Raw genomic sequence first — 11,178 nt, forward strand, 5'->3', positions numbered from 1 at the left:
GTCAAGGAAAATACATTTTTAATAGACGCTTACAATTTTCTTTTCTGTTCAGGCTCAATTTGTAAAATAAAATATCGGGAGTTTCAGCAGAACGAGTTGGCTTTTTGTATGCTGCGGGAAACAGGCGTCATTTTCCAGCATAGAGATTGTATGTGGTTATACAATGTCATACTTCACCAATCTCGGAGTGGATGGCCTCCACAAGCTTCCTCTGTACTATAGGATGAGTCGCCAGAACGTAGGACATGAACTGGAGGGATGTGGAAATAGTCTCGAAGCCGCCACCGAAGATCACACACACTTGAGCACAGATTTCATCTGATGATAAGCCTTTAACACAAGGAGAGTGAGTGAGTATGGTTCCAGCAATATGATGACGGGTTACTCCAGAAATGGACATCACACAATGTACCTGTGGGGAATCGAACTCCGACGGACCAACGGTTCATTCATTAAGTTACCCCACCGTCCCTTTTAATACTGAAGCGGCATAAATCATGACATCAGTTTGGAAGATGAAACATCAACTGGATGCATGAACAGTAGTCAACGGTGTGGCTTAGAATACCCTGAAAGGAATGGAATATATGATAGTGGATTGAACATATGCTAGACACCTTGGACAGCGCACAGACAGTCAGTGTTATGCTAATGGAAAGTCTGAAAAAATAATGTATTTGTAGATGAAACCAGATTCAAACAATAATTATATAACATCGTCAAAATATTCCCTCAAGCTATACTCACGTTTTGCTTGTGCCTTTCCATTCGTCGTTCTGTCTTCAGCGTCAAGCAGAAGTTGCAGAAAATCAACCTTCTTCTGTAACAGTAATGCGTGCTTTAGTCACGTGTTGTAGCACTTGTACCTAACAAAATTTAAAAGATCGAGCAAACTTTAAATAGTACGTGACATGACCTACTTCTTCAGGACGCCGCCTCCGCTGTACGACGATGCGTTCTGCTGTCTCCCGGTAGAAGTTGACGACGCTGCTAGTGAATGTGTAGACCCCACACAGCTTCAGTAGGGGTTTCAGCGAGGGGAATATCACTAGACGATGAAGATGAAACAGAGGAACAAGCGCGAAGCAGAACTAGTGAAGTTGCCCTCGACCATCACTACTACGATGGTCGAGGATTTATCATATGTTTGAGTGTTATGGAAAATACCTCTCCAGTATTGTTTATAATATTATCTGCATTGACTCAAAGCAATCACGAAAATACTTCTACTTGGTTGTGCAAAGCTGGTTTGATTTAGAACATCTAAAACAAACGCACACAGATAATAGTTTTGTAGATAAATCAATCTACTTTTGGAACTCAAATTTGTATTTCAGTCAAGGCACGGTCCCACGTTTGCAACTTCATTTCATAACCGATTCATTTATTGAACCAATTGATAGGCCATTTCAACGTTTCACTAACAGCCATAGAAAATGACTGACGGCATCACTTTTTAGTCCCTTTAATTTGTAGCTACCTGTAAATACAAAGTGGCCTTCATCACCGGATTTAACCCTGTCGGAAATTGGACGTTCATTTAATCTATACCCTTGAGCAGTTCTGACCATGTGGCATTGCATAAACAAGACACTGTAAGTAATTTAAGAAAAGACACATTACGACGTCATCACTGTCTCACACAAGAGCATATCATTTTAGGAGCCACACATATCTCACGTCATCACCAGTGTGTCCTTTGATTGAATGGTAGTTGTATATATGAAGTCCATTCTGAAAACCAATGTCCTCTACATAGACAATATCACATATATATAGAGAGAGGATATCTATCTATCTATCTATCTATCTATCTATCTATCTATCTATCTATCTATCTATCTATCTATCTTAATTATATATATACTGCACCTGAAGTCAGTTTGTGTTTGGTTTTCTCCACCCATAGACTGATTGCCTGTTCTCTATAAATGGGTATTCATGCCAACTGAATACCCAGCGCTGTTCACTCTCTTGCATTGCTGTTCAGACTATTGGCCAGTATGTGTCAGCGAGAAAGCAGTGTAATCTACGTCTGACTATTGGCCAGTATGTGTCAGTGAGAGAGCTGTGTAATGTAGATCTGACTATTGGCCAGTATGTGCCAGTGAGGAAGCAGTGTAATGTACGTCTGACTATTGGCCAGTATGTGCCAGTGAGGAAGCAGTGTAATGTACGTCTGACTATTGGCCAGTGTGTGCCAGTGAGGAAGCAGTGTAATGTACGTCTGACTATTGGCCAGTATGTGTCAGTGAGGAAGCGCTAGCGTAGACACATAGAGTATATTCCCATTATACATTTCATATTTTTCTCACCTGAAAGTAGCAGACAGTTATCATTGAAAAAACTACTTGGAAACACATTCTTCGCATTGACAGCAAGGGGGTGGGAAAGATCTTTCTGAGAGTCAATTTGAATTCCGAAGGCTGTTGCGGCAATGGTGTCCAAAGCGAAAGCCATAAAGTATCTGAAATATTGAACACACATGAAATGTACAACTTTTATGAAACAGACTTGTATTGTAAATTACTGATACAATAATCAGATTTTGAATTTATATTTTCACGGAACAAGCTCACTTCTTGGATAACTTGTGATTACATTCAGCCTGTCCTTTCATAAAGAAAACCGAGCAGAAATCCTCCTCCCTTCGAGGAAGGGGAGTTAATCCGTGTGTTCTCTGGTCCGTATTTTATCATCAAGGTATGACCTACTCTTTCACATAGGTGGCGTCTGTGTGCTCGGCAGCCTCCACTAGGTTCCTGGCCAGTGACTCTGCGGCTGTGTTGATGTGGCCACACATCTGTAATACACTCTGCTAACTGAAGGACGCAGATTTCCAACGTAGATTATACATGAAATAAATGTTGGAATTAACATCTGCAAACATGGAGTAAAATGAAGCACAGTAGGAAACCTTTCCCAATAATCTAGCGAAAACGAAAAGAATAGATTCACGCTTCACGCTCAAGGAGCCATCTAGCTATAATGACTATCTAGGGCAAATATGGTCACACCAACTGGTCAACAGTATGAGTACACCACCTGACCACAGTATGGGTACACCAACTGACAACAGTATGAGTACACCAACTGACAACAGTATGGGTACACCAACTGACAACAGTATGAGTACACCAACTGACAACAGTATGGGTACACCAACTGACAACGGTATGGGTACACCAACTGAAAACAGTATGAGTACATCAACTGACAACAGTATGGGTACACCAACTGACCACAGTATGGGTACACCAACTGACAACAGTATGAGTACACCAACTGACAACAGTATGGGTACACCAACTGACAACAATATGAGTACACCAACTGACCACAGTATGGGTACACCAACTGATCACAGTATGGGTACACCAACTGACAACAGCATGAGTACACCAACTGACTACAGTATGAGTACACCAACTGACAACAGTATGAGTACACCAACTGACAACAGTATGAGTATACCAACTGACAACAGTATGAGTACACCATCTGACCACAGTATGGGTACACCACCTGACCACAGAATGAGTACACCACCTGACCACAGTATGAGTACACCAACTGACCACAGTATGGGTACACCACCTGACCACAGTATGAGTACACCAACTGACCACAGTATGGGTACACGAACTGACCACAGTATGAGTACACCAACTGACAACAGTATGAGTACACCAACTGAGAACAGTATGAGTACACCAACTGACAACAGTATGAGTATACCAACTGAGCACAGTATGAGTACACCAACTGACCACAGTATGAGTATACCAACTGACAACAGTATGAGTACACCACCTGACCACAGTAGGAGTACACCAACTGACAACAGTATGGGTACACCAACTGACAACAGTATGAGTATACCAACTGACCACAGTATGAGTACACCAAGTGACCACAGTAGGAGTTCACCAAAGGATCCCACCTGAGTGCAGGCATCACGATGTGTGGACACACTTACATGTATGTACATGTACAGTATGAGTACACCATGCTCATATTACACCAACTGACCACAGTATGGGTACACAAACTGACCACAGTACGAGTACACCAAGTGACCACAGTATGAGTACACCAACTGACAACAGTATGAGTAGACCAAGTCACGACAGTATAAGTACAGTCACTGACCACAGTATGAGTACACCAACTGACAACAGTATAAGTAGACCAACTGACCACAGTATGAGTACACCAAGTGACCACAGTATGAGTGCACCAACTGACAGCAGTATGAGTAGACCAAGTGACCACAGTATAAGTACACCCACTGATCACAGTATGGGTACACCTGCTGACAACAGTATGAGTACACCAACTGACCACAGTAGGGGTACACCAACTGGCCATCGTAGGAGTACACCAGCTGACCACAGTATCAGTATACCAACTGACCACAGTAGGAGTCCACCTGAGTGTAGGCATCGCGATGTGTGGACACACTTACATGTTTCAACTTGGCCCCAGTGAAGGAAGGAGTCATGATATTGCGTAGTCGATACCATGCTTCATCCCTGGCAAAGATCAATCCCATATCTATCGGGTAGGGGTTCATGTTGAGAATTTGAAACATCGCCTGAAATGGACACAAATTGCATTTTACTGTGAGAGCATTTGCGTGTTTCTGTCAGTTTTAGAAGTTGTCTGAGAGTGTCCACATGTACATTTATGAGTGTAAAACTGTGTCTACATGTATCTATCTGTGACTGAAGACATGTCTCCACGTCACTCGTCACATGCATCAGTCGGTTCATGCAGATGTGTATGAATCGCTCCACGTTGAATGCAGACATTCTAAATGGACCCCTGATCTATGGTTTGGTGATTTTTACAGAACATAGGTAAAGGACTCAAACAATTGTCTGGCTGCTTACCATTCTGTTTTTGAAATTGGCGAAATTCTTCACAAACACTTCCTTCAGTATATCCAAATCATGAACGAAAATGAATGGGTGAGAACCCAGGAACTGACTACAAAGTAAAACGGACAGCAGTTAGGCATTTGAAATAAACATGGCTGTGATGTATTTTGATAATAATTTGTTGCTGCCCTCAGCGGTGCTGATATCTTGAGCATCCACACGGACATCTATACTTACTGCAGGCATGTGTGAACGACAACACTATACATTCCCATTCCGTGACCATGCATAGAACACTCCATGCTTTCCCTGGTTTCCCTGGAGGAGTGGGGTGGGGATGTGTGATACCCATGTGGGACCAGGTGTCTCCCCTCCAGGTGGTTCCTGATCAACATCATGGGTATCTAGTCAGTTGGGACACGATGACCAGGTCAGCGATCCTGACCACCCGATCATGATCGGAAACAAAGTCATCAGCGCTTGCAACATGACGTATTATGTATGTGTCCATGTGTGTTTGCGTGTGCGTGTGTATGCGTCTCTGTCTCTTTGAGTTCGTATCTCTGTCTCTGTGCCTGTGTCTGTCTCTGTGTTTATATTATAGACAGAGCACATACTGATTACAACATGTGTTTTTGAATGAGATGGGAGTTGCAACGCAACGCTGGTCTCAACCTGGTATTCCGTCGATACATTATTATGGCTCGATGAAGGGAAGTAAGTCTGAGCATGTTTCCCACTTTCCGCTTTAAAGCTTTTAGGCTTTACTTGCTGTTTTGGCTCCATTGGTGCCAACACGAAATGTTTGAATTTACCGAACGAAGTAATACCTGTGATATGAGCTATTATAAAACGTTTTTATATCGGGAAGTATTTTGTAGCATCATTTTTTCCATCCATATAAAGTTTTGAAGCACGTGCATTCAGTGGCAGTAATTTCATTTCATCTCAGCGCGTGTTATAGGAGCCGAACATAAGTGGGCTCACATTTCAGAAACATCTATTCTCACAGTATTCTATAAATACCCTTTTTCTAAAATATAATGCAAACTGTATAAAAAATATCTAAAACAACACAATATGTATTTGTACTTGTTGAATTCCTTCTACACATAACCGGGTTGATTTTATTAAGTGTATCCATAATAATGCTGGCTTATCACTTGAGTCATGAGGGAATTGAAACTATAGTTTGTTCCTCAACAGGAATATCCTCTTCAGTGTAATCACTGTAATCATTCTTTTCTTGAGATGGCAAAATATCTCTTTTAGACAAACAGTGGGATAGCACTGCGAAAATCTTTAGCACACTGTAAACGTTGTTCACAAAAATTCAAGCAACACGCAAAGACTTCTTTCGTTTACCCCTATTTTCAACTTCAGATCGAGTGGTAACTTTGTAGTGAAAGTTTTCAGGAACAGGAGCTGTGGAAATTTAACTTACCTTTGATGTGGCCGACGAAGGTCGATTATTCGGGCAATATGACGTCGCCTGTGCTCACAGCTTCTCCAGTGACACGATGAGTGTTTGCCCCATAACCATTCACGAGGTTCGATTCTGACAGTTTTACGGGGTTTCAACCCTGACTCGTGATTGAGTTTTCACCTTTATTCATTTCCATTAGTCGTTTATTTCAAGGAATACATTACGTTTTGCATTTATTTTCTTAGTAATACACGATTGTACTTGCTTAATAACAAAGAGATGCCTTATTTGCATTGTGGTTGCTTGTATCGGAAAACAAACTGAGAGTTGCTTCCCTTTATGTTGCCTCCATCCACGGGTGATAATAATGTTTATCGGCAAAATAATGCCGGTTTTCCTGTGTCTGAGATTGAGATAGGAGTTCTACCCTGCAAAGTCAGACTCACCCATACACCTTCCCGAACGTTTTCCTGTGTCTGAGATTGAGATAGGAGTTCTACCCTGCAAAGTCAGACTCACCCATACACCTTCCCGAACGTTTTCCTGTGTCTGAGATTGAGATAGGAGTTCTACCCTGCAAAGTCAGACTCACCCATACACCTTCCCGAACGTTTTCCTGTGCCTGAGATTGAGATAGGAGTTCTACCCTGCAAAGTCAGACTCACCCATACACCTTCCCGAACGTTTTCCTGTGTCTGAGATTGAGATAGGAGTTCTACCCTGCAAAGTCAGACTCACCCATACACCTTCCCGAACGTTTTCCTATGTCTGAGATTGAGATAGGAGTTCTACCCTGCAAAGTCAGACTCACCCATACACCTTCCCGAACGTTTTCCTGTGTCTGAGATTGAGATAGGAGTTCTACCCTGCAAAGTCAGACTCACCCATACACCTTCCCGAACGTTTTCCTGTGCCTGAGATTGAGATAGGAGTTCTACCCTGCAAAGTCAGACTCACCCATACACCTTCCCGAACGTTTTCCTGTGTCTGAGATTGAGATAGGAATTCTACCCTGCAAAGTCAGACTCACCCATACACCTTCCCGAACGTTTTCCTGTGTCTGAGATTGAGATAGGAATTCTACCCTGCAAAGTCAGACTCACCCATACACCTTCCCGAACGTTTTCCTGTGTCTCCGACAGGGGTCGACGATGCCCTACCAAAGTAGATATGAAGGTGTTGTAACCCAGAGGAGAGAAGACATCAACTACACTTCTAGTTTTACTGCTGCCAAGCTGTGTAGTGCTACATCAACTTGCCATGTAAGAAGTCTGTGACCATGACAAGACATAACTGGCCCTGCATGTATCTGCTTGTCCGTACCACAACCGATTCATGTGTGTAACAGCATATTTGTTCACAATTTGCTTCACTTACGGTCATTTGTAAGCTACCACACCTTTACATAAATGCAAAACTGTGCTTACTTTATCTCTGCAAGTTAGAGGACTAGTAAATGGCGGCTTTAGTACATACGCATTCCGCAGCTAATTTCACTGTCAAACAAGTCTAACGTCAATGTTACAATACGTCAAATATATGTTTACAAGCGTTGCCATTTGTTTCAGGTTTCCAAGGAATATAGTCGGAGGGGGTCCCGCTATCCCAGCGTTTGGAAGCACCCGAAGTCGCCATTTGCCGTACCTGCAGACATCAGTGCATGAGGTAAGTATATGTATGCAGAATCAACTGCGTCTAGTCTGGCTTCAGTTATTGATGAAGCTCTAGACGATTCATCTTGTGTGGCATTTTTACAGTTGTGCCAAATAGACTTCAGTCTGATCTAATATTTACACATGGAAACAGTATCGCAACATCAATGATTATGAACCCAAAACAGTTATTAAGTAAATATCATGTTTTGTATAAGGTTATTATCACCATACTTTGATTTAAGATTTTAGAAAGTGAGGAGAAACAGTTTTCTGCTGAGGATAAGACACGTAATTGCAAACTGTCACTTTCCAGACACTATGTAAAAACACATTGACACACTCAGCAATATGTTAGCATTGAATATGTCGATTAAGCAGAAGGTTGTGACAGGGAGTTATATTGCTATGAACATACTCACAGGTAAATCAGCAAACATACGCCCGCTCCATACCAGACTGCAGGATGTATCCCCGACCATTGTTGGATGTCCATACTAGGAACAAGGTCTGTCATCACGCCGACAACGCGCATGTGTTTATATCCAACAGCGCCTGCTATATATAGACGAGACGATGGCGCAGTTAGTCACGTGTGCATCAACAACTGATTGGAAGTCAGAGAAGTCGCTATAGAATGAAACAGAATGCTATCGTAATGAGGTCCTACATACCATCTTGATGCTGTCATGTTACCACCAGAGCACAAGATTCTACTATATTTGTTGGTCACCACAGTGGCGACGGTTTAGTACCTGCACCGCTTATGGCTTTCGCAAACATTATGTTATAAACGCCACGCTATAACTGGTGGCATAACGCAATTTGTTTCGGCAAATGCTCGAGACCTGCAAACAATGTTGACGCTATAGACCTCTTTGGTACTCCACCCTCCGTCACAGCAGCTATTGTTATGGCCCAATTCAGTACTCTCCCATCCCCCTCGTTACAGCCAGTATTGTTATAGACTCCTTCAGTACTCCTCCTCCGTTATACCAAGTATTGTTTTAGACCCATGCAGTACTTCTTCCCCCGTCAAAACCAGTATTGTCACATACTCCTTCAGTACTCCTATCCCCGTTACAGCCAGTACTTTTCCCCACGTTACAGCATGTATTGTTAAGACCCCTTCATTACCTCTCCCTCCGTTGCAGCAAGTATTAGTTTCTGTGAATACTATACCATACAATACTACTAGATATTTGTATAGCGCTGATATCCAGTTCGTTCAACTGCTCAAGGGCGCTGAGTGTTTCCCTGGATCACTGGATGTCCATCACAACGACACATAGTATTTTCAATCTCATCTCCTTTGCAGCCTACCAGGTGCACCGAGTTAATGTGGCTTTCCCATCCTTACGAGGTACCCATTCACAGCTGGGTAGACTGGGACAGATAGTCACAGCACTTTGTCCATGCTCACTGCACGTTGCTGTACCCGCAACTAGGTGTTTGTACGTATTTGTGGGACCACCATGTGGTAAATGCACAGGGTTGTGTATTGCACACTAGGGGTTGTGAAAACAGTGAAAGAGTCTGAGAACAAAGTTAACACGGTTTTTACACCCGGTTACAGGTGGGCCCGATTCCGGCACCTCCAAGCTCGCTGGATTGGTAGCCAGTCTGGTGCCTTAGAGAGCTCGCCCACCTTTTCAGTCAATGTCCGTCATGACTTGAAACACACTTTCCTAATTCATGTAATTTCACAGCTATTTAACCTTTGACGTCTAGTATTTATGCGGATTATACATTGATGGCAATAGATATTCTCCTTGGGTGGTCGTTTTACTTACATTTCAACTGGGACGATGTATCTGCTGCTGAACTGAACATGCACAGACTTTTAGTGACCTGTTTATTAAATGTTGACCACTATTTACCCTTGACAGTTATTGTTAACTGTCGTTTAAACTCTTTCAACAAATACATGATTACAGAGAGTCAGAAAACACTTCACCGTGTGCTGATTGTGTATAGTGGAACTATACCCGTCAAAACGAAACTTGACATGTTGTTTTGGAGTTTATTTATTAGGTGCATATAATTGATTGAAACACGCCATTATTGCTCAGTTACAGTAAAATCATAGCTTCATAAACTTCCCAAACCTGAATATTCATGACATGTTTGATTTAAGCCACAGAGGGCTGTTAAAGCCACTTGGTCAGTGTGAAATGCCAGTATCTGGTGTCATCACCATGTGATTCGATAACGGCTTGGCAGCGTTGGGTCATAGAAGAAAGGAAATGCCTGCCTGAAATTCTGTCTTGAGGAATGTTTTGATACTGTTGCTAAAGAGCTGTGTGCAGCTGAGTTCTTGTAGTATCTGAGATTGCGTATTACGCTGGCGCAAGCGTCGATCAGGAGTATCACATAGATGTTCAATGGGGGACAAATCGGGTTATTGAGAAAGCCATGATGATACCTGGGCATTGTTATGCTGGAGGAAGTCCGGGTGAACACATGCAAGGTGAGGTCTAGTATTGTCATCCTGACGTTAATTGTGTCAGGATATTACGTTGTGGGAGATTCGGCTCTGTCTAGGGATGTGGGTTGTTGTGGATGATGCGGCCGTGGTGTCGCAACCGGATGTAGCTATCCTGGCCGGTGGTGGTAACTCACAGTCGACCTGATATGGATCTGTCATTATCACTCCAGTATTGTAGCACTGGATCCATAGGTTTATGACAGTCTGGACACGTCGAAGTGCCTTTCCACCTTATGCTGAGATGTCCCTACTCCTTGCAAAGGGCCGACGGCGTCGTGTCGTTGAACGTCTGTCGGTCTGGTACATTCTTTGTCGTCTATAGTAACGTGGAGTACCATCGATGTGGCGTTTTAAAACCCGCAGTCACATGCTTCACACCCTGGCGATACACAATTTCATGATTCACTTGCATTTCGCGTAGAGTGCGGTTTAGTGATTGACAGCTCGCGTGAGTCTAACGCACCGTTTTGGTTCAGCGTTTGTTTTTGTTCAACGTTTCACTTTTAAACGTTGGCCACCATTCCTCCATATGTTGGGATTCAGCATGGATTGGTTTGTGCACATTTTTTCCATAAATTCAAACCGCTCCTATGTCAAGTTTTCTTTCTTTAAGACTATATTACCGGTGTTGGTTTTCCTATATTGTTATTTTTTAAAACTTTCAATAAAACTCTGCAAACAATGTTGGCATTCAACATCAGCCGACATGGCTGGTTATAAGAAGTGCAT

General features: G+C 42.7%; 1 protein-coding gene across 2 annotated transcripts in view; it reads right to left on the reverse strand.

Annotated features, from left to right (window-relative positions):
- The window catches only part of LOC137258979 (cytochrome P450 3A24-like), a 13,695-nt gene extending 5,182 nt beyond the window's left edge, over positions 1-8,513 (reverse strand). The window contains exons 1-10 of one of the 2 annotated variants that reach the window (XM_067796678.1): positions 8,384-8,513; positions 7,857-7,953; positions 7,413-7,465; positions 4,896-4,992; positions 4,469-4,597; positions 2,715-2,803; positions 2,316-2,467; positions 921-1,048; positions 748-820; positions 173-330 (exon numbers count right to left, since the gene is read on the reverse strand). In XM_067796678.1, the coding sequence (XP_067652779.1) occupies positions 173-330; positions 748-820; positions 921-1,048; positions 2,316-2,467; positions 2,715-2,803; positions 4,469-4,597; positions 4,896-4,992; positions 7,413-7,465; positions 7,857-7,953; positions 8,384-8,496 (1,089 nt within the window). In that variant the 5' untranslated portion in view covers positions 8,497-8,513. Of the gene's footprint in view, positions 1-172; positions 331-747; positions 839-920; positions 1,049-2,315; positions 2,468-2,714; positions 2,804-4,468; positions 4,598-4,895; positions 4,993-7,412; positions 7,466-7,856; positions 7,954-8,383 lie in introns of both variants that reach the window. The other variant, XM_067796677.1, reaches the window with a different exon arrangement.
- Between the last annotated feature and the right edge of the window lie 2,665 nt (positions 8,514-11,178).

The sequence above is a fragment of the Haliotis asinina genome, chromosome 12, assembly GCF_037392515.1.
Source record: "Haliotis asinina isolate JCU_RB_2024 chromosome 12, JCU_Hal_asi_v2, whole genome shotgun sequence".
Taxonomy (NCBI): Eukaryota; Metazoa; Mollusca; class Gastropoda; order Lepetellida; family Haliotidae; genus Haliotis; species Haliotis asinina.